We start from the raw sequence: 24793 nt of genomic DNA on the forward strand, positions 1-24793 counted from the left end.
TTTTATATTGTTTCTTTCTAAACCCTTTTTTACCTTGTTGACCTAACTTGTTGTGGACTTCTTACCCCACAAATATATGAAAATCTTATTCGTTAATCTACTGTTTTGTTTTTGAAATAAATGTCACAAAGCATTAGTCTTTTTTTTCTTATTACATTTGAAATATTTCCATATCTTGGTACATTTCAACATTACTTAGTAGTTTCTAACCTTCTGCTTTGTTTTGTGGTCCTAATAATTTCCTTATAATTTGCCTTTCTAGTACTTCTAACTTATCTAAATTATAGTTTAGTCATGAATCCAGTTGCATATAGGCATGAAGTCTTCACTATGTTGTAATGCCTTATTTTTTGCATTTTTGGATAGGCTCTTGTTATTGTAGAGGTCTTTGTTGATATCATATGCTCTCCCCATTTTATGCAACCTTTCCTCTATTGCAGATTTTTCCAAAGCATTTTCTTGGATTATCTTCCCTAGATACTTGAATTTTTTTACTCTCTCTATTTGGCCAACATATGTTTTCAGGAATTTTGGAGTATCCTTAATGTTTGTTACAATTTTTTTTTCTGCAGAAATTCTTAAGCCAATTCTGCTGACTATTTCTTCCAGGAGATTTATCTGTGTTATAGCAGATGCCACATTTTCATAAAGTATAGCAAAATCATCTGCAAATGCAAGACAGTTGATATTGATCTTTTTGCTTCCTCTTCCTAACCTTATAGGCAAGGTGTTGATTTCAATAAGTTTTTTGTTCCAAATTCCCACTGTTTTCTCCAACACACTATTAAAAAGAATTGGGATAGACCATCACCTAGTCACATACCTGTTTTTATTCTGAAAGGCTGTGAAATTACTCCCATAAATTTTATTTTACAGACTGTACCTCTAAGTGTTTCATGGATAAGGTTTACCAATTTAGACATTATGCCAAATTCTCAAATTATTTTAGCAATATTTCTCTATCAGTAGAATGAATAGTCATTTTGAAATCCACAATCATAACAACAATGTCCTTTGAATTAAATAATCTATGACAAATTACTGACTTAAGGTTAAATATTTGTTCTGAGCATGATCTTCCTTTCCTAAAACCACCTTGATATTCCCCAAAATGACTGTCTAGCATTGTTTCTATTCTGCTTAACAAAATCTTGGAAAATACTTTATATGCTACTGGCAGTAAAGAGATTTCTCTGTAGTTGTTTACATCCTGTCTATTACCTTTTTTGTGGAGTGGATGTATCAAGGCAACTTTCCATTCCTACGGGATTTTCTCTGTTTCCCAGATATCTTCAAACAGTAAATTTAGCTCCTTTGCTATATTTGGTCTCAATTGGCAAGGACCACTTGAAAAATTCAGGTCCAATAGAATCTTCTCCACTACATTAATTGTTTTTTAAGGTTTTAATTATTTCCTCAATTTCTTCTACAGCTGGTGCTAAATCTTCTTCCAATTTTTCATTAATATCTGAGCATTCCAATTTATGACTTGGATCAGGACAGTTCAGAAGCTGATGAAAATATCTTGCTCGTATTTCACAATTTTCAGTACAGCTTAACCCAATTTTGCCATTTTCATTTTTGAAACAGGCATTTGGAGTTTGGTACTCTTTCAATTTGTTCTTAAGAGTTTGATAAAAGTAACGAGTATTATTTTTTACATGAAACAGGCATTTGGAGTTTGGTACCCTTTAATTTGTTCTTAAAAGCTTGATAAAAGTAACGAGTATAATTTTTTACAAAGTTTTTTAATCTGTTACCAAAAGTTTCTCCGTTTAGAAGGCTTGTTTGGTATTTCTGATTAACCTGGCTGTTTCCTTTCTTTGTTGTTTAAATTGACCATGAGTTTCAATTTTCTTTGAGCATTTCCATTTTTGCCTATTTTTTTAGCGCTCTCTGCTATGGCTTTTTCACATAGTTCATTCCATCATATTTCCCTTTTATTTTTTATTAACCCAAATGTTTTCTGTGCAGCATTACTAACTGCTTTGGATATTTCTTGCTAGTTGCCATGTTTAGCAAATTTAATTTCATCTTGATAGTTTTTAACTGATTCTTTTGTTATAGTAAGACTGTCTGTATTATATTTTATTAACCTTTGGGACCTATATTATATTTTATTAACCTTTGTGACTTTCTTTGTTGACTCTAATTTTAGAGAGGTAATGGCCAGAATAAAATTCACCATTCCCTATTATTTTCACTTTCATAACTTCCATTGCACTTTTTTGCAAAGTAGCCACATGATCTAAATGAAATTCTCCTAACATTTGGTAGGGAGATATCCACATTTTAGCTTTTCTTGGGAGTTTCCTAGGGAATGTTGACATTTGTTTCAGAATTTTAGAGATTTCAGTTTATTAAAGCTCCCAGAATTCCCCTGTTTTTTTGTGGATTTTTCCTGTTGTCTTCATTTATTGGCACATGGCAGTTAACAAGGTGTATATCTTGCCTTTGAATTTAACTTGGAGGAAAGATATTCTTTCTGAAGTGGGTTTAAATTCTGTTACATGCCCTATTATACTTTTATAAACATAGAAAGCTGTACCCAATAATGGCATCTGATTCATAAATCTCAATGCAGGTTTGCCATTGAAGATTCTGTAGTGAAAAGTATCTACATTTTGATCTAGGAACCTTGTTTCTTGAATGGCTAAAATTTGAATTTTGTTATTCTCTAAAAGTATTTATAGTTCTAAGATAATAGAGGGAAACATTCCACGTGGGAAAAATATATCTAAAAACAAAGATGATGTGACTTACCAAAATGAAAGCACTGGCAGGTCGATAGACACACAAACACAAACATACACACAAAATTCAAGCTTTCGCAACAAACTGTTGCCTCATCAGGAAAGAGGGAAGGAGAGGGAAAGACGAAAGGATGTGGGTTTTAAGGGAGAGGGTAAGGAGTCATTCCAATCCCGGGAGTGGAAAGACTTACCTTAGGGGGAAAAAAAGACGGGTATACACTCGCACACACACACGTATCCATTACAGGAAAAATCAAACATTGCAAACTCCAGGTTGTAATATCAGCAACATTACGATAAGGGTAGACTGTCAACCTGGAGTGGAACAACTGAACCACATCCTTCATCAGGACTTTAATTATGTATCAACATATCCTGAAATGAGGGACTTCCTATCAAAGATTCTTCCAACCCCTCCTAAAGTGGTGTTCCATGGCTGACCCAACCTCCACAGTGTCCTAGTCCATCTCTAGGCCATTCCCAAACCCAGCCACTTGCCACAGGGATCATACCCTTGTAGAAGAGACCAGGTGCAAGACAAACTCAATCCACCAGCCTAGCACTTCCTATTCCAGTCCTGTCACAGGTTTACCCTATCAAAGGCTGGGCCACCTGTGAAAGCAGACGTGGTGTATAACAGCTCTTCTGCAATCACTGCACAGTCTTTCTTTATATTGGTATCATTAGCAACCAACTGTCCATCAGCATAAATGACCACTGCCAAACTGTGGCGAAGAGACCTCCTGTGGTACAACATGCAGTTGACCATAACATGCTTGATTTCAATGGGTGCTTCACAACCCACGTCATCTGGATCTTCCCCTCCACAACCAGCTTTTCTGAATTGTGCAGCTGGGAGTTATCCTTACAAAACATTCTCCACTTCCAAAATTACCTTGGCCTCAACCTATGGTAACCTACTGTCATATCACCCCCTCCCTTTTCATGTCTCCTCACCCTCACTGTGTGCCGCCCTCTGCTAATGCACCTGCAGATCCTTTCCCCTTCAGTTTTTTCCCCCAGCCCCCACATCATGACCTTGCAACCAGCAGTCTTGTCAGGTCACCATCTAGCCCTGCACATGCCACCAGACAGCACTCTTCTCTCCCCCCACCTGTATCCTGCTATCACTCCCCCTTTCCTGCCCCACTCCTCATTGCTATACATATGACAGTCGCATTCTGGTCGGAGCTGCCAATGGTAGCAGTCACATATGCATGGAGCTGCCAATGGTAGCAATCACATATGCATGAGGTATGTCACTTGTGTGAATGCTAGTGGTTTTCTTTGCTGAAGAAGGCTTTTGCCAAAAGCTATAGTGCATAACAGTCGGCAATTCAGTGGGTCATCTTTACAGTGAGCACTACAGAAAATATATATCAAAACAATTGTTATACTAATGACATAATTAAAAGCGATGTATTCATAGGAATGGTGGTTGGTCCATGAGAGCAGAAATTCTCTTGGTGGGGGTACCATAACTGGTCCCTATGGGGCATCCTGGGTAGCTGAGTTCGTGGACTTCAGGAAGCATGTAGAAGGTAGAAGTGCAGGGAGTGGTAGGGGTCAGAAGAGAGATAGCCTCAGGGGAGAGCTTCTGAGGTGAATCTAAGGATTTAAGGAGGGACTGGTTATCCTGCTGGATTTCTGGAATGGAGACAAGTGGCAGGGTTTGCAGGTGGATGTATCTTACAGCTGGCAGAGCATCTCCACCAGGAAAATTGCTGCAGTTCATAACAGGTAAGATTATAAGTTTGGGATCAGTTCTTAGGTGGTTGAACTATGTTCTTTCAGCAGTTGTACATTTGGTTTCCATGTTGAAGGATTTGGGGAAAGATGGTGAAGCAGGATTGAAAGTTAGAAAATTCTGGAAAGTTAACTAGGGGTACTTTGGTGGAGGAGTGAACTGAGTCAGGTAGGCTTCAATATTGGTTTTGAATTGGGTCTGCTTCATACGGTTGGTGGCATAAAAGTATTTCCACTGTAGGGACCTGGACAGTCTTTTAAAAAGCTCAGCATGATTGAACTTCATAGTGGGGCAAAATGTAAGGCCTTTGGAAAGGACTGATACCTTTGTGGGACTGAGGATTTTGGAGGACATATTTATAACTGTGTTCTGGATTTGTTTAGGTTTTGGATTCCACTGAGAGATGGGAGAGAGTTTCTGAATTATGCAAGTGGGAATTTTTCCTACAACATATTCTTTGTGACTGTAACTCCCCTGACCTGAGCCTTCACTAGACCCTGTCCTCCACCCACTTGCCCCTTACCTGCTCCCATTCAAACACTACACTTGCCTTTCATTGCACCAATGCACCTACTAGGCTTTCCCCCTTCTCTACACCCTCAATCCCATCTCATCCCATCAGCACAGCCTACCAACACTGCACCTAACAGCCCTATCCTGTTCCTATCCCATCTCTGCATGCTCTTTTTTACCAGGTGGCGCCGGTAGAACAGTGCAGCGACACTTCATTCCTAGCTAAAGAGAAGTTTCATAACATCTCAGAGTGTAAATAATGCAAAAAACATGTGATTAAAGGCACCCTCTGTGTGAAATGTAACTTCTGGTTACACGAAAAATGTGCGAATGTGAATCTCAAGTTCATTAATGACGATATTAGGTGGTCAAGTTGTAGATGTGTTAGTGATGAACATGAAGACTTCCTCAACACAATAAATTCAAAAAACGAAATTATAAAGTGACTGAATAGTGACATTGAGACTCTCAGACAAGAAATTGTAATATTGAAGCAAGAAAACACAAAGCTATTAAATGAAAAACGTTTATGGATCCGTGAAAATAGTGAATCAGTGAAGGAAAATGGCCAAAAACACAGTGAGACTCAAAGTGTTAAAAGTGATATGCAAACTGAAGAAAGTGATGATAATGACAAAAATCGCATAGAAAGAAATACAAAATATGTCGAACCTAGAAATAAATATAAGTGGGTTGCAGTGACGTACAAAAACAAAGGAAGGAAGCATCAAGAACGTGGCAAACAAAGCACTTTAAATGACTTCTTAATAACTGGTGATTCACTAATTAAAAACGTTGCAGTATCGAATACTAAAACTGATGTCCATCCAGGGATAGGTATACAACAATTAAATAGACACCTCAAGAACATGCAGACAATGAAACAAAATGCATTCCCACCAGTACATCACAATGAAAACTACAAAGGTGTATTCATCCACGTGGGGACGAACTCGCTGTGAAACAGCAGTGAAGAAGAGATGGTAAACGAAGCAAGAAATCTAATCGAGGTGGCGAAAAACATGTACCCAGCATCAAAGTTAATTATTAGTAGTATCCTGCACAGAATATCGGTAAGTGATAAATACACAGACAGGATAAACAATCGCATTGAATCTATTAGGAAACTTCTTGTTGTTATTTACATTTGCACAAGTATGTATTGCATCCATCCTGGATTATTATATTGTAGTTAATAACATTTGTCATGTTGAAGTTTATGTTATTATTATTGTTCATATTATTATATAAACACTGGCAACACCAATAGCATGTAAATATGCTCAATGGTGGAATAAAATGTTTGCATTTGCATCAGAGAGCAGTGCAACAGACTTGGTGCAGTTTTCATGAATTCGAATAAATTTGTTAGTGATACATGTCTAGGACAAGATGGACTGCATCTGAACAGGCTAGGATCAGCAACATTCAGCTATATATATATAGCAATATATGTAAGATAATACTTAGTAACGGAAACTAGTATGCAAAGATGGGGGTGTAAAAACCGATAACGAAGTTGAAACAAAAATATACAAACAGCGTTTCAAACCAGATGCGATTAGGAATATGCAAAAAAGTAACAATATGTCCGTAATGCACTTGAACGTAAATGGGTTAAATTCCAATTACATAAATGGCAGAGAAACAAAACTTAACGACTTGCAAATAATTTTGTCAGAAATTCCAAATATCAAGATTGTGTGCTTGAATGAACACTGGCTTACAAAGGATAGTATCAAAATCTTAAATAACTTCAATAATTTTTATGTTGCCAGCAGCTTTTGTAGAAGTAATTTAACTCGAGGAGGATCGTGCATACTAGTGGAAAGATCAATGGAATATAAAGAAAGACTAGATTTCGATTCCCTTAATGAAGAATGTATATTTGAAAGTTGCTGCATAGAGTTAAGGCAAAATATTGTAATTTTATCTGTGTACAGAATTCCGGGTGCAGAAATAACGAAACAATTTTTTGTCGAAATTCCAGTGTCTATTGCAAAAACTTCAAAAAGAAACCAAAAAAAGTCATAATAACCGCTGATTTCAACATAGACCTAGCTAGTGAAGCCAATAACTCAACAAAATTCATTGATACGATTCAAACATCGGGTTTCAGTGAAAATTTCACTGATTTCACTCGAGTAAGCAAACTGTCTGCAACATGTACAAATAATATTTTAACCAATTACAATTATAATGAGGCAAATAAGTTTTGTTTAGATTTAGGACTTTCTGATCATTGTGCTCTGTTTACAGAGTTACCAAAAACAATAGAACCTTGCCCTTGATAGTGTGAATCACTCCTTGCTACTCTGTAAACTGGAAAAGTATGGAATTACAGGCATGGTATTAGAATGGTTTAAATCCTATCTAACCAACTGAAGACAAATAGTGGTTATAACATCAGAGAGAGGAACTTATACTTCAAAATGGAAAACTATTTCACAAGGAGTACCCCAAGGTTCTGTCTTAGGTCTCATTCTATTTTTGTTTTACATAAATGATCTGCCACTTAATATTGAGTGTCATTCAGTTTTATTTACAGATGACACATCTTTAATCACTGAAAGTAACATTACAGATCCAATTCCACAAACTGTATTAAATACTTCAGAATACTTAGATACCTGATGTGATTTGAACGGGTTAAAATTAAACATGGAAAAGACTCAGTTAATGCAATTTAAAACAAAACAAGCAAAATTAAATGATATTCAGGTCAGTCACAAAAACCAGGATTTGCAGGAAGCTAGCTGTGTGAAATTCCTTGGACTGCAACTAGATAAAAATCAACCATGGGGGTCACACATACAGTACCTTGCAAATAAATTAAATAGCCTAGCATATGCAATGAGAATATTGTACAATGCTACCAGTATGGGCATAAGAAAAGTAACATATCACAGCTACTTTGAGTCAGTAATAAGGTATGGAATTGTATTTTGGGGTACCTCAAACCATATCTGTCTAATACTAAAATTTCAGAAACCATCATTAGAAATATGCACAATGTAGGGAGAAGAAAATCATGTTGCCCACTCCTAAAAAATCTGAGTATACTAAGTGTTACCTCACTATACATATATGAGATGATTATCTTTGTACACAGTAACCTGATTTGTTTGTAGCAAATCATTTTCAACATGATTACAACACCAGAAATCAAAATAATTTTATGCTAACCACCCACTGTTTTAAACTTTATGCTCAAACTCCACATTATATGGGTATGAAAATTTATAATAAAATGAAAGGAAAAGCATTGCTCATTATAAATTTAGAAACACTGAAAAAATCCTTTCTCAAAGAAACTAGTGCAGAAATGTTACTATTCAGTAGAAGAATTCATAAATGACAACCTGAAAATTTGAGCAGGAGAGAGCAAGTACTTACGACTGTTAATCTTAAAAGTTTGTTATTTTGACGAAAAATTATTAATTGCTTAATTAAGTGATGATTCAGTACTGTGTATTATATTACTTGTATTATAAGGAAAACTGTAAACCAGTTTTTGTGTTTTGACGAGTCTCCTGTACTTTTTAAGTCAATGGCTTGAAATTGTATGTTATGAGACAATAAACTTCCACTTCCCATGGGTAACCCAGCATTTTCTCCCCTCCTACTTTCTTACCGCTCCCTCCCTCCACTCCATGTCTTCACCTTACCCCACCACCTATCCCATCAGATTGCTGCTGATTCCACAGTCCCAGTTGGGTTCCAATGCCCTGAGGCAGCAGCAATGTGTATGTGAGTTGAACTTGTGTGAATGTGTTTGTGTTTTCCATTTTGGAAGGAGGTCTGTGTCTGAAAGCTTAATATTTTAGCTGTATCTTTTATTGTGTCAATCTGTGACTCAGTGCCTTTCTATGCAATTAGTAGCAATCCGTCCTTTCTAAACTGTTCTTATTTCACCCAGGACTTTCCATTGTTTGAAAAATGAAGAATATGTAGAGACATGTAAGGTGAATTTTTTTTGCATAAATTAAGGAGCAAAATGCTTTCTTTATTTCATCGACAAAATTTTGCAAGAAAACTGTTCCCTTCCTACTGCCACCACACTATGTAGACCTAAATCCTATAGAACTGGTCTGGACCTTGCACAGAAAATAATCCATAGTCATCAAGCATATCAGTTTTTAACCTGAAAAAATAACAGTTGATGCACTTACTAAACAAATTTGGTGTGACATCTAGCACGGTGCAAGTCTTTCAATGTAATGCTACTTCAGCAATCTGCTCACCAATTTTGCTACTCTTTCATTCAAGCAGCTTTTCAGTTGGCCTCACAACGTTGAGCGGACCTCCTTTCAGACACTTCCGCAGTGAGAAAAATTTAAAGTGATCACCAGGAGTCAATCCTGGGATCTCAACTACTACACAATTCGGTCATTTTTCTTTGCTGCAATTAACATTGGCTTTTACTGTTGCGATATTAGAAGCCTAGAAAGGCCATGTAGCACAGCAAACGAGCATGTGATGACTACTGAAGGACAGATACCAGTACTTTAAAAGATAAGAAAACATAATAAAATCAGTCGGCCTGGATTTGAACAAAGAATCGACATTTTCAACTGCAACTGAAACAGTAGATGATAAATCAACAAGACAGCTGTGAAAAATAGTGACATCACTGGGGAAGGTAGTTTTACATAAATTGCCAGCAAGGCACCATGTGCGTCACTGGTGAGATATATTGTATTTCCTATTTCTGTTCTTGTTTTAAACAGGCACTTCATTTAGAGGTGTGTGACAGTGCAACACTTGTCAGAATATTGGAGTGTACCCTTTTAGTATCTCCTTCCCCAGCTTCTCAGTATAAACATGGCAGTGCTGCACTGCCACCATGTTCAGGTAACCAACTGGCTTTGTCAGGTAGAAACAAATATGGGCTATCAATATTCTTCTTATCTTTACAGATCACAGGCTAATTAATGACATTATAGGGAAAACATTATTTCAACCTAAAAAGGTGTTGAATATACTGGAGGCTTCAGAATGGTTAATATTTAGAAACTCTGCAAGTTTTGCTGGACCAGCACCATACATAACAGCATACACTATTCTTTTTGTTTTCTCACGGTCTTCTGTTTCTATTTCACCCTGGGTTTTGCCTAACCTGTAGAACAAAGGAACTTCATTAGTGATGTAAGCACAAATATATATGAAATAATAATGCATACATACACTCACACTAGGAAAACTGCAACACACAGAAAGAATGGCCTGAATGAAACCATACTCATATGATGCCTGCAATGATGAACCAGCAATAACTGCTTAAGATTACTGAACAATTATGTACATCTAGTGCATAAGCACTATCTCCTGAATTACCAGTAAAGCCAGTATTAGGCTGAGCTCATGCAATGATGAACTACCAAATGAAGTAGGAACGTGAAAAAAATGTCAGTAGGGCTTGTTGATGTCAGAGGACATGATATTAGCATTTGAGTGAGTTAGATCAGGGCAGAATGATCGGTCTGCAGGAAATGACATACCATGACATTCTGGTTGGTACAGGGTAAGTTGCTATGACAGTGAAGTGTGGATGGAGTTCATGTATAGCAGAGGACCTTATCCAGTGATTAACAGATATTAGACTGCAAACTGTGATGACAGGACATGAGTATCTTGCCCATCTGACTGTAACAGATTGTGCAGCTTCATCCAGAGTCTTGTCTTGATGTTTAGGCACTGAAATATTTGTTACAGTGCCTTCACCAATTGCTGGACACAGTCTGCTGCTCGTTGGACTGGTAGTGTGCATGCCATTGCAGTGACTTTCATTGTTCAGAAACAATAAACGTTTTAGACTGCATGTGAGACTGTATCTGCATCTGTCATACCAATATTATTATCAGCATACTGGGTGGCAACTTTCAGTGATTTCAGACAAGTCTCATTTCATACTATCCTATAGTGTTGGTGACATACAAACGTAGGAAGAGATAATTGTATTAATGTTCAAAATAACCAGTAGTATAATTTAGGCAACTATTTAGAGAAAATAAAATTGTACCACTTTCCTATGCATACATGTAATTATTATAAATGAAAATTTGAAAAGTAAGGATCCTAATTCTCCAGTAATGAACCTATAATCAGCTACTGTACAAGGCATACAAAGGATGGACTTTTTCAGCAGAAGACTGTATAATGCATCACCAATCCACATAAAAGTAATAATGAACAAAGATAAATTCAAATCATTACACTACCTCGTTGAACACTGTTTGTGTTGTGTAAGGTAGTATCTAAAAACTAACATTTCACTGCCCTTTGAAGCTACATTTGTAAAAGTCTTCAATAATATAATATTATGTAATGTTATACAGGATGAGTCAGGAGGAAAGTTACATGCTTTGATGGGTGATACTACTGGTGATTCTGAACAAAAACTTCTAATAAACATATGCCCTTTTCTTAACCGTCTCTGTGTAAACCAATGAAAACAGCTAGGAATGGAAAAAGTGCAAGTGGCAGTAAATTAAGCTACTGTTATGTTATGGTTTGTTTTATTATGTACATTTCCTTATAGAAGATGTTCAAACAGTCCACTGTCAACTTCAATACATGTTGCTGCTCTTGTAGACAGGTGTACCGTTGCCGATCAGAGATCAGTTTTGCATTCCTTTACCTGGGCACAAGCATGTAAAATACGAGTGGGAAGTTCTTCTCTTTTGTCGACTCTGTGCTTGTAGACGTCACTCTTCAGGCACCCCCGCAATCAGTAATCCAATGGGGTAGGCTTGGATGACCTCAGTGGCCAAGCAATGACTCCACAGTGACTGATCCAACAACCAGGATATGTTGTGTTGAGATACTGTGTCACTGGCTGTATGGAAAGTGTAGGAGCTCCATCATGCTGAAAGTACATACGAGCTCATGTTGCCAAACGGATATCCTCCACATATTCTGGTAAGACATTTTGAAGAAACAGAAGATATTGTGTCCCAGTAAGATGGTTATCTAAAACAACTGGACCGATGAGTTGGTCATCAATAATACCGCACCACACACTGACTGAGAAACATCATTGAAAATTGGTTTCCACAGCAGCGTGCACATTTTCATTTGCCCATACTTGAGAGTTGTTTGTGTTGTTGATTCCGTTGCGGGTAAATGTTGACTCATCAGTGAACAGAATATGTGGAATTAATCAATCAATGGCAATGATCCATTGACAGAATTCTCGCTGGGTGCAGCATCTCCTTCATGCAGATGTTGTACTCTCTGCCAATGAAAGGCATACAGACCTTGCTCGTGATCTGTGCGTATCACTTGTGTTTGTGGAATACCAAGTTGAGCAGCAATTCTCCTAGAGCTAGCGGTAGGGTTGTGTTCCATTACTTGAAGAATGTTCTCAACTTCCTTAAGAGTTTGTTGTACGGGACATTCAGAGACAACAATTATGCTGGGAAGCATACCACACGCACACAATCCCTGAAACACCCTGCTGTCTGGCACTCTGCGATTTGGAAATCGTTGTTAGTATTCTCACACAGCACCTCTTGAATTCCCATTGGACAAACCATAGACAAACACCATTTCAGCATACTCTGCACGTGTGAAGATTCGTGGCATTTTCACTACACAAAACTGTATTCGTTGTTCATAACAACTCTGTAGTACCGTGCACTATGACAAGCACTGTGGGACTGAGATTTGAGGTGAACAACTACACATATGCAAGTGAACTGTGTACTGACATGGTTAGTAAGGATGATGCTACATGTTTCCCATTCCTAGTTGTTTTCATTGGTTTACCCGGAAACGGTTAAGAAAAGCACATATGTTTATTAGGAGTTTTTTGTTCAGAATCACCACTAGTATCACCCCTCAAAACTTGTACCTTTCCTCCTGACTCACCCTGTATGTAGGTGAAAAATAATTGTGTTCCATTGTAAGGATACTTCATAGTACATACTTAAGGAGTGTATGAACATCTATTATACGCAATATAACACAAGATTACCAGACCATTATATAAATAAATACTATGGTTACTAGAATCAGGTAGTGTGAATTGATGAGCAGCTTAGTGGATAAATGCTTAGCACAATAGGTACAACTGGATAAAATACAAAATCTGAACTTCTTCATATTGTTTGTTTACTTTTTTCTTTAATCTTTGGCTTCCTTGGTCAGAATCACCTGTGTGAAGTGTTTGGGTAAAATCTATGTAGTTCTACTTTTTTCACCATTTGTGAACAAATAATGTAGTGACACAAGGAAAACTTGTCATTTTTAAATATTTCTGGATCCCCCCCCCCCCCCCCCAATAATACTGTGTATGAATATTCTGAGGGAAAGACTCCCTACTCACAGTAGTCACCCCTTCTTAAGAAATTTCTCTATGGAAACTACAAGCTATGGAGTATTCCTCCCATCATGAACTGTCATACTGGATATGTAACTATTCATTGCTTGATAAACTATTTTTCTAAACTTGAGATATAGTTCTCTACAAGCTCATGTCCAGAGCTCAAGGTTTGGAGCTCTTCCTTGAGATATGACATTACTACCTCTGTGTTTATTTTACTGAACATGTATGTTTTTTTTGTTTTCGCAGTTGCCCTTTGTACTTCTATAACAATTACTGCTACAATTTTCTCATGGTTATTCATACCTGTTTTCACGTGGACAGTCTCAAAGAGGTCAGTTCTACTACTTGCCATTAGATATAAGGTACTTCTATCATGAGTGTGCTTCCCAACTAACTGTTCACAGAATTCAAGAAAGGTGTTTACTACTGTTTTATGGAATCTCTTGTATCATTTGTCTCCATTACATTTCCAGCACACTCATAATTATATTTTCTACTGCTGTGTTTTCTAAACCATTTGTTTGTTTCCCTGTCTTTTAAAAATTTCCAATACGCAGCTCTCCATTGCTTTCTAAGGATTCCTATGTTTTTGAACGGTTTCATGTTAAACAAACCACTGCAAGAAGAGAAAACTAAATGTAAATATTGATTGTAAATAATTGTTTTGTGAAAGACTGAATACTTAGCTCATAGAACAGGTCAGTACATAGAAATGAAATATCATTACAAGGAATATGAATGGAAACCTGCATGTAGCTCCTCACCATTACTGAAACCCTGTGTTGGAAGTCATACCTTCATTTGTGGAAACAAAGTGAAAATTGCTTAGAGTGTGGTCTGTATTGTATGGTGGATGACCAAAATCCTCCTTCGGAAACCGTGTTCCTCCCCGACATCGACAAATGTCAAGGATGCTGCCTTGTGCTGTTTTTTGTGGTCTTCTGAAAACAGTTTCAGTATCCATCTGGCACAAAACTTGTGATAGCCTTGACCTTGCATCACAACACCAGACAACATAGTTCATGAAATTTGAGGAAACTATAATGAGAGCTCCAAAATTCTGAAGTGCCACTTCTTGTGAATCTTTTCACTGATTTTCTCAACCATTTTAGAAATGACAATAGTCAGCCAGTCACTTTGCACATACTCATGAACATTAGTGTGACCATTGTTAAACATGATGCACAAAATCATAAATTTCAGTTGGTCTCAGCTTTTTGATGAATGAACATCTTAATCACTGACCACAGTTCACAACTCATAGAATTTTCTATTGCAGCATAAATTTTAAATATTCACAGTGAACAAAGCAGAAGAAACACCCACCATGAATGATCACAACCCAATGCATAATGATTCCATAGATGGTCCAAATGCAAGACATGGATGCTAGTGCCATCTCTCACTGCACATCAGCAAAACGTAAGTTACAGTACTTTCTGAACAGTACTTATAATAAATTAGCCGGACCCCATGAAATTATGACTGGGAGATTATCAGCATAACAAATGACACATACATTTGGATGGTTTTCTTTCTGATGCAGTGTTTGGCACTGAATCACATTCTGGAGAGCAAAGTTAATATATCTTCCATCTATCAAAAAAATTTAATCCAAACAAGAAAACATGAAGTCATACACAAATAATTTTTACCATATTCTAGACATTGAAGTGAAAACATCATCAGGTTTCTGTAGTATCTCTTTCAAGAGGGGATCCTTGGATAAATGGGCCAGCATACGTAACTCTATATGTTGAAAATCAGCAGATAACAATGTGTACCCATCTCTGGTATGATATGGTGATCGCAATAGCAAAATTTTGTCTCTTCTATGCACTGAAAAAATAAATAATACATAAATAATTATAAAATGTAATATACAAGAATGTGTGTTATCAGGATCCCTAAAATTTAATGACACACAAACAATTCAAAGGAATGTAAATAGTTGACATGTTAACAATGATGGTAGGAAAGACTGGGAACCAACATAAAAAAGCTAAAAACTTGGCAAGAAAAAAGGAAAGAGAAAATAATGGTAGGACAAGTGACAAGAAATAATATGTAAATAATAAAATAAAATTAATAAATACTCACAGAATTTTAATCACATGATGTGGTTAGAAGCTCATGAAGATTTTTATCAAATTAAATATACTTGCAACAATGTCAAGGCAGAGTTAAAGTGAATGATTCATATAAAACACTTTGCTCCTGTCAGGATGCAATATGAAATGTGAGACTGCTTTCAGTGTAGAGAATGTGAACAGTGGAGTGAGTCACTTGTGGTTTAGAAAAGGGTCATGTGAATTTAACACAAGACATCACAGTTAGTTGGTCTAAACATATAAGTTCACAATCAAACAATGGTAACTCCAGATTGGAATATCAACATTTTTATAAGGAAAAGTTAGATAACTACTCAGCATAAAAATGACTCACTGAGTTGAAGACAGGCAAAACAAGACAGTTACACATTTAGCTTTTGGCCAAAGCCTTCTTCAATAAGGAAATGCACACACACACACACATTCATTCACAAGAGCAAGCACACATCATCCACACGACTGCCAACAATGGCAGCTCAGACTGGAAGAATGCAACTGTAACATAGAATGGAAGCAGGACTCTGGAGTGGTCAGGAAAGGGAAAGGGATAACAGGGTATGGGTAAGGGGAGAGAAGAGCACTGTGTCTGATGGAGTGTAGATGGACTAGACTGCCAACAAGCACAGCAACACGAGACTTTGGGACTGGGAGGTGAGGAGGGGAGGGCAGGAGAAACAGGGAGTGAAAAAGGTGAGGAGCGGGGAAGAGGAAAGATGGGCAGGTGCATTGGCAGAAAGCATCAGAGTCAGGGGACAAGAATAGGGAAGACGTGATAGGACAGAGGGGGTGGAAACTGTTGAGCGGAGGGAGTGGGGACAATAGGTTTACCATAGGTTCAGGCTGGGATAATTTTGGGAGTGGAGAATGTGTTGTAAGGATAACTGCCATCTGTGAAGTTCAGAAAAGTTGGTGGTGAAGGGGAGGATCCAAATGACTCAGGTAGTGAAGCAGCCATTGAAATCAAACACGCTAGGTTTAGCTGCATGTTGTGCTATGGGTTGGTCTACTTTGCTCTTGGCCACAGCATGACGGTGTCTATTCATCCTGGTAGACATTTGTTTTGCAGTCATACCAGTATAAAAAACTGTGCAATGACTAAAGCAGAGCTCGTATATGACATGGCTGCTTTCACAGGTTGCCCAGCCTATGATTGGGTAGGATAAGCCTGTGACAGGTGGAATAGGAAGTGCTGAGTTGGCGGATTGGGCAGATCTCACACCTGAGTCCTCCACAGGCATTTGATCCCTGAGGCAACGGTTTAGCATTGGGAGTGACATAGGGATGGACTAGGATGTTGTGGAGGTTTGGCTGGAGACAGAACAGCACTTTAGGAGGGTTGGGAAGGATCTTGGGTGGTGGTGGTGGTGGTAATGGGTGATGAATGGCACACTCCATTGTAGATGGTTCTTGAGGGTAGTGGGAGGGGAAATGGCATTGGTGAGGGTTGAGAATAATGAATTATTTAGGAATAAAGGAGACAACTCACTGAAAGGCAGAAGCACTGTGTCATTGACAGGTACACAAACAAAAGGTACAGAGCTTTTGTTTACTAGCTTTTGGAATTAAATTCCTTTCTCAAGCTCATAGGAGAAACATGCACACAAACATACACATTCACTAGGTCACTCACATGCACATGCTTTTTCCCCTACACTGTGCTCAGTCAAGTTGACCTTTCCATACATTATTATACACAGAAGGGGTTTATCATTTTGGGAGGCTGTAAAGGTCTCCTCTAGATGGCCCATAAACAGGTTGGCATAGGAGGGTGCCAGGACATTGCCCATGGCTGTGCTGTGAATTTGTTTGTATATCTTCAAAGGAGAAGTAGTTGTGAGCTGAGGTAAAGTGTGTGAGGAATGAGGTAGTGGGCTTGGAGTCTGAAGGAAACTGGGAAAGGAAGTGTTCAATAGTGGTAAGATCATGGCCAGGAGAGATGTTCGGAGGGGGGGAGGGGGTTCAGCAGTTTCGGGTAGGGATCCAGGAAGTAAAGAGGTGGGGATGGTGAACAGGCATTGAAGGACATGTTTGGTATCTTTGATGTGGGAGGCTAGATTATGGGGAATTGGTTGGAGATTTTGGGGTGCAATAACCAGCTACAATGGGGCATACAGGATTGTTACATTTGTGACATTTGGAGAGCATGTGGAAAGTGGATGTGCAGGGAGTCATAGGGGTGAGGAGGGAAATGCATTCAGGGAAGAGTGTCTGGAATGGGCCTAAGGCTTTAAGCAGGTGTTGGAGGTTATGCTGGACTTCTGGGATTGGATTACTCTGGCAGAGTTTATGGTGGAGGAGTCAGATAACTGGCAGAGGCCTTCCACCAAATAGCCACTGCAATTCATAACAATAGTTGTGGAACATTTTTGTGCAGCTAGGATGATTAGATACTTATGAAGTTGTGTAAGATTGTTCTTTCTTCTGCTGAAAGGTTGATGTTCTCAGGAAGGGACATGGGGAGGGATGGTGAGGCCAAGTTGGAGGCAAAGAATTCCCAAAAGGTGACGAAGTGGTGGTTAGGTGGAAGGGGGTGAAGATCATGGTTGGATGATGGTAGGGAGTGGGAGAGGCAGGGTTCAATGTTGGAATGAGTTTGGCTTTGGTCAGAGGGGCTGGTGGCAAAGAAGTGTTTCCATTGCAGGGATCAGGAGAAGGAGAGTAGGTCTTTGACAAGTTCAACATGGTTAAATTTGGGAGTAGGGGTAAAGGAAGAGAACTGAAACTTCTGTGGTACTGAGGGTTTTATGAGTGAAAAGGCTTGAGCTATTTATTGGATTCTCTGTAAAAAGATGCCACATTATGAATACTCAGACTAACATGTATTTAGAGGAACTAGGAGACTTAAGTAGTGGAATAAAACTATTGCTGAAAGTATAAGATATAAGGTTACTCTTCTAGTTCAAAGATTCAAATTTCTATCAAAGAAAGTGTTCTGATAAGATGAGATACTGTATGAATAAAAGGGAATGCAGCTTTTGTGATGAGAAGTCAAGTTCTAAAAGACATTGTTGGCATTTATAATACAATTAATTTAATTTATAATTAATTTAATGGGTCTGTGGAATTAGGTGGGCCAACCAGGAACCAATTTTTTTGCTTTATACTGTTGAACTCAGAATTAATGAAGTTAACATGCAAAATTTCTTATTATTTGTTCACTCAGTACGTATTATAGTGTGCACCAGACAGCTCAATAGCAACTGATAACAGAAGGTGACTATAGGCAGCATAAATTGTACTTATACCTTTGATGGATTCTCAGATAATAATTTATGAAAAAATAAGATTACTAACATTTTCAGACAATGTATGACATTTTAGTTCCAGTTTGTCAAACGTAGATTAAAGGAAACTTCACTGTTGATTTATGTATTGGACTGTTCATGTATAAGAACATTCACTTAAGAGCTCTGCATTATTTACATGAACATATTTTATGTAAACATAACACAACATGAATATTATTTCATGTGAATGTGATCTATTTACAAAGGTGAGGAATCAGATTTAATTACCTTGTGATGGGATATTATTTAAGTATTGTGTGCCAGATAACAAAGAAAACATTTACTACAGCTTATGATATTATCATATTTACAAGGTTTTCCTAATTCACATGACTCAATCATAAGTACAGCAAGAGGAGCGATGTAATAAGATGTATACAGTGTCTACCATGATTTTGTTATAAATACTTCCTAAACATTGCAGTGGATATAGCTGTAAGAAAGACATAGTGCAGCACAAGATATAGTGCAGCACACTGGTATATCCCTAAACATAGGAATACGTGATATTTCTTACATCCATATGACTCAGAGGCACATTGGTGATGTTAAAGGCACATAGTCATTTATGTAAATGTGGTAATAATTATTTTTTTTCTGAATATCATTTGCCAAGGAAGGAAAAACCAGACCAAATGATGCTGGTAACAGATATTCTCCGTGGACCATATGCTGGGCTGTGAAGTATAAATGCAGTTACAAAGGTATCCACTTACGCCTGTTCTGGCTGTTCTCTGGATATCAATTATCTGATATGATAGAAGGTTCTTTATTGTTACCATGATTAAAATTTAATAGATTGTACACACACTAGATACTTTTTACAGATAGAAGAAGATAAAAAACATATCATTTCTATACCATTAGCAAACCTATGTAAGACAATATTATCATTGTGTACTGTACTATCAAATGTAAACCGAATAGCTGTGTAAAACTATCAGATATTGTAATCCACAGAGAACACAATATTTAAAATGAATATATAAGTAATACTTTTATAAATACAACATTACATTCATATGGCAGAATTTTTAAAACCACAGGTTGTTTTGGTATTGCTTGCAGGTTTGGATTACTTGAAGTTATACGCCCTGTAGCAGCACAATGCTGCCCCCTGAAAAAGTAACACATATGTAAATCATCATGGTATTTAAGGAAGTACAAAACTTGTACAATACATTTTACATTGAATGGCAACTGTAAAACATTATCAAAAAATCAGATTCTATTTATGAACAGAAAAGTTCCACTGAAAGTGATTCGTGATCAAAGATATTTAACTACAGACTGTCTATCTAAGAAAACAAAATTTCTAATATACACACAGGAGACACACTATAATCTCTTCTGGAAAAGTTGACACAAAATTTCAAACATACCTTGATCTGAATTTCTGCATCTTTAACTGATGAAAAGAATACTTAACATTGTTTGAGCATACAATAATTTTTTGTTTCTTGTGATTCATTGTATTATTTAAGAGGAAAACAGGGAATGATATGTATTTTCCATTGATTCCAACTCATGCACAATATGCAAGTATGTACTCACTGTGTGATTTACAAGCAATATGTTGTGGCACATGTAGGTTTCAGAAAGTTAGAGACATTGTCTTTATTGGATCTCATTGATTGTTCAATTGATTGATTGACAGATTTTATTTCATGTTCCATAGGTCCAACTGTGTTGGGTTCACAAGCATATACAGACATTTGAGTACATAATTAAATGAAAATTTATACTGTAATTTCTCTGAGTAGCAAAACAGAAAAAAGAAGACACAAATTTTTTGAGAATCATTAAAACACTACAGAAAAACATATACAGGGCACAAACGGATACAGAGCTCAAGTTAAATAACATTCTTAGAGGCATTATATTATCTTGTATTATATAATATTAAAATCTTACAATATATTTATTTAGAAATTCATCTAGACTGCAAAAACATTTTCTAGCAGAAATATTTTTAATGCTTTCTCAAACTTATTATTATTATGAATCTCTGTCTTTATTTCAGGAGGAAGATCACTGAAGAGTTTTGTTCCATTGTAGTGAACACCCTTTTGCACCAAGCTCAGATTTATATGCTTGCTGTGCATGTCATTCTACCTCCATGTGTTATGCTCATGATAATATTTATAGACCAAATGCATGAGAGAAAAAATATATTGGCATGTAATTGTGTATATTTTAAATTTTTGAAAGCTATTTCTACAGGAGTCTCTGGTCAGATATGAACCAGGACATGTTGATAACTAGTTTGTCAAAGGTGTCTTTTAAAAAGACACTATGGTAGAGGTGACAGATTTTGAAAATAAATGTGGGTATTTTAAATCACACTTCAAAGATGTTGAAAACTAACCATCCTGAAGATCCAGTTTCAGGTATTTTTGAATGAGCAACACTTGATAAATGTGAACAAACTCTATGTCTCTTCTCACTCATAAAGAGTGTGTTATTATGAACAGTGGACCATTTGATGAAAATGTTTGCCATAGAGTCAAGGTTCAAGTTCTTTGTTTCTTGTTTATGGACATGCATGCTAACATTGTCATTCAGTTTCCATGTCATCATGGTGTTATTCAGGGAAAGTTATTAATCTTGTAAGGGTAGAGAAAGAACATTCTGCTGCACATGCAGAAATAGGAATTGTTAAAGCAATCTTCATCAATTTCATCACCTCAGGAATCAATTAACCAATATGCATGTTTGAGTAAAAGAAGCACATTAAGTCTTCTGTACTTTCAATGAAATAATTTTTATACTTACTCACATCTAACATCATATTTGTGGGCAAAGCTTATCTTTCTGGGTCAAAGTCATCTTTATAAAATTCTGTTACATTCCTGCATGCAATCTTTAGTGCTGAGACGAAGAAATGTTTCTATTTCTCTGAACTGAGTCATAGTAGCTTTGGAAAATTGATCCTCAAAACACTGAATCATAATATCAAAAACCTCAGATTAATCGTGGGGCTGACAAAAGCATAGGGCAGAGCACCATCATCAAGTTATCGAGAAATCTTTTGAATGTTTGGAAATTAAGGATCTTCAACATCAACTTTGTTGGTCAGTTCCAAGCAGCAATAGCCTCATATTTCATCAAAACTATCATCTGAGACACCATTAATATTGTCAATGGCTTTTTGGAGCAGTAGAGAGTAATTCTGTAGAAAAGTATTCAGAATTTCAGCTGCCTCTAAAATTTTAATAATTAGTGTAGTGACAAAGGTAAGTTTGAAAGAACACAGAAAATTTAAAAAAACTTTAGATTTAGCAGTGACTTCAGATTTTTTGCACTCAAGTTCCTTGAAGTGGTAGTCACATACAATAAATTTCCACTTGTATCCCCCACAACATCAATCAATACTGTTAGTACTGTATCAGCATTGTTCTATATTTTGTGTCTTTTAGGTATTCCCAAGATCCTTGTCTCAGCCAATGGATGACAATTCACATCTGCCAATTTTCTTCAGTTTTGTATCGATAAGGGCAAAGGCAGTCTGGTCATAGCAGCCACAGGCAGTGGTCATGTGTGTGAGATGTGCTTGTATAAATGGGTGCAGGTTTTCTACTTCAGAAGAAGTAGAAAGCTTAATGTTTGTTTGTCCCAATGTATGACACCTAGACTAAACAAAAGGACCATAGACTTATGAAAATCAATTGTGCAATCTGGTCCACACCCTCAGACTCACAATCAAGCATAATTTAGTTAATAAAGGCGTGTCTGGTCACATGTGTGGGAACAATACTAGATGGGTCTACTGGGGGTATAGAATATAGCCAAAGAAGGGAAGCATAAATGGTCACTGGAGTGTTTGAACCCTGGGAAAATGTCACAGGAAAGCTGTAGAACCTGAACTGTGAGACAATTGAAGATAGGTGCCTGTTATTCTATGAATGCCTACTTACAAAGATTCAAGCACTACTATTAAGTTGCCGGCTGCTGTGGCCCAGCGGTTCTAGGCGCTTCAGTCTGGAACCGTGCAGCTGCTACGGTCGCAGGTTCGAATCCTACCTTGGACATGGATGTGTGTGATGTCATTAGGTTAGTTAGGTTTAAGTAGTTCTAAGACTAGGGGACTGATGACCTCAGATGTTAAGTCCTATAGTGCTTAGAGCCATTTGAACTATCAAGTTGACTTTTAGCAATATACTACCTCTTTCAATGTATCATTCCCACAGAGGCCATGGAGACAAAATTAAACTAATTACCATACAGACAGAAGCAGTGAAAAAGTAATTTCTTTTGTTCTCCATATGCAAGCAGAATGTAAACAAACCCTAATACGAGGTGTAACTTGAAGGACTCATTAACCGGATGAGAGTTAAATGTGGCAGACTGCAAGCACCTCTGGCACAGCCTTGTAGACACTAATGCTGGTGAATATCAGCACGCTACAAGAGTGCACTGGAACTGTAGCTGGAGACCAGAGGGCATGATCACTAGGAGCAGATACACAGTAACATGATAACAATGATGTAATGGATAATCCAGTGGGCACTATTAGTCAATGGTAGGTAATAAATAGCTTATGTCCTGAACAGGCAGCATGGCAGAATATGATGAATAATGTTACAGGGAGACACCAACTCATAGTAAATTCTGAAAGAAAATTACTGGTGATAATGGCTTCTCCATATGATAGTTGTTTCAAAAGGTATTAAGAATAAAAGATAGGAAAGTGCTGGAATTTGTAAAATTAAGATTATAAATAATAATGATCACATTTTAACAACCAAGATGTCATTGGATACATGTTGGTAAAAGCTGCCAATTCAGCTACTCAGAATTGTAATACAATATCCCAGAATGATACAATAGTGCAAAGTATTATAATTACATGATTAATTAATTAGTAGCAAAATAGTAGCAAGAAAACTATTTAAAGTGCTCACAACGGTTACAAATGCATAAACTGCAAACACAGCTAAGTTCAGTTTTTCAGGACAGCCACAAGTCACACTCAGGAAGTGTTATCGACTATTTTTGTACTATAATATTACAAGAGCTCCATCAGAATCTCTGAAATTTACGCTGTGAAATATACAACAGAGTGGGACAATATGGACTCTTACATTGACATTAATGGACATATTCCATTTACAGTAAGGTAACTTCCATTTAAAGTACAGTAATTTGCTGATTACATTGCTAGCACCAAAGATTAAATAGGATGTATTGTTATAACCTTTAATCACCAATAATTGCGTGGATATTCAAACACACTCACTTAGAAACAATAGCTCGTTACATGATAACAACTCAGTATCTCTTATTCGACCGCCGCGCCGTGACATGCGGCCGGTGCCATTCGTAGCTAGGTGGCACTCCCACGCTCAGCCGATTTGCGGAGCGCCTCTATCGCCATTTGCGCGTACTGTCGTGGCGGCACTGTTAAATGTCGTGGCACTGTCACAACACTTTTCCCCCCTTGAAAAAAAAAACCACTCACTTCCTTGGAGACATGGACAGTGCGGAGACATCCATGGCCTCTTGTGAGGCCCTGAGAAGATCCCGCGGAGAGACACGAGAGTATGGTCGAAAATGTCCAGGACGGAAGCTCGTGCGTGGAACGTGCCTCCTGGACGAGATGATGGGTGAAAACTCCGGAGCAGCATTCATAGGTGTCGTGGACCTGGGAGTGTGCTCCAGCGAGATGGGTCCCGGAGAAGGCGGTGGCGCGACTGGGGCCGGTTCCGGTGTACTCGGAAGTGGTAGCGACGTCGGCTGCATCAACACGTACGGTAGATCAGTAGCAGTGACAGGACTGGCTTCTCGGGCTGGTGGAGGCGAAGGAAGGGGTGGTGGCACCGGCGTGGGCACCACTCGTCGGCGCATTTGGTCATCATGGCGAACAACCATGCTGTCCTCCATACGTATTTCACAAAGCCGGCGGCCGCGAAGAGCTTTGACCACCCCTGGAATCCATTTAGGGTGAGATCCATACCCTCGTGCCCACACATCGGCGCCCACCGAGTATTTTCCCGCACTAGGGGACACAGCACAAGGCCTGACAGGGTGATGCAGGTGCAGTAGAGTGCGCG

General features: G+C 37.8%; 1 protein-coding gene across 1 annotated transcript in view; it reads right to left on the reverse strand.

The window, feature by feature from the left end:
• The window catches only part of LOC126456406 (DNA polymerase nu-like), a 242271-nt gene that overhangs the window by 65701 nt on the left and 151777 nt on the right, over positions 1-24793 (reverse strand). The window contains exons 8-10 of the mRNA XM_050092158.1: positions 19757-19857; positions 14998-15181; positions 9978-10132 (exon numbers count right to left, since the gene is read on the reverse strand). Of these exons, the coding sequence (XP_049948115.1) occupies positions 9978-10132; positions 14998-15181; positions 19757-19857 (440 nt within the window). The remainder of the gene's footprint in view (positions 1-9977; positions 10133-14997; positions 15182-19756; positions 19858-24793) is intronic.

The sequence above is a fragment of the Schistocerca serialis genome, chromosome 2 (assembly GCF_023864345.2).
Source record: "Schistocerca serialis cubense isolate TAMUIC-IGC-003099 chromosome 2, iqSchSeri2.2, whole genome shotgun sequence".
Classification (NCBI taxonomy): Eukaryota; Metazoa; Arthropoda; class Insecta; order Orthoptera; family Acrididae; genus Schistocerca; species Schistocerca serialis.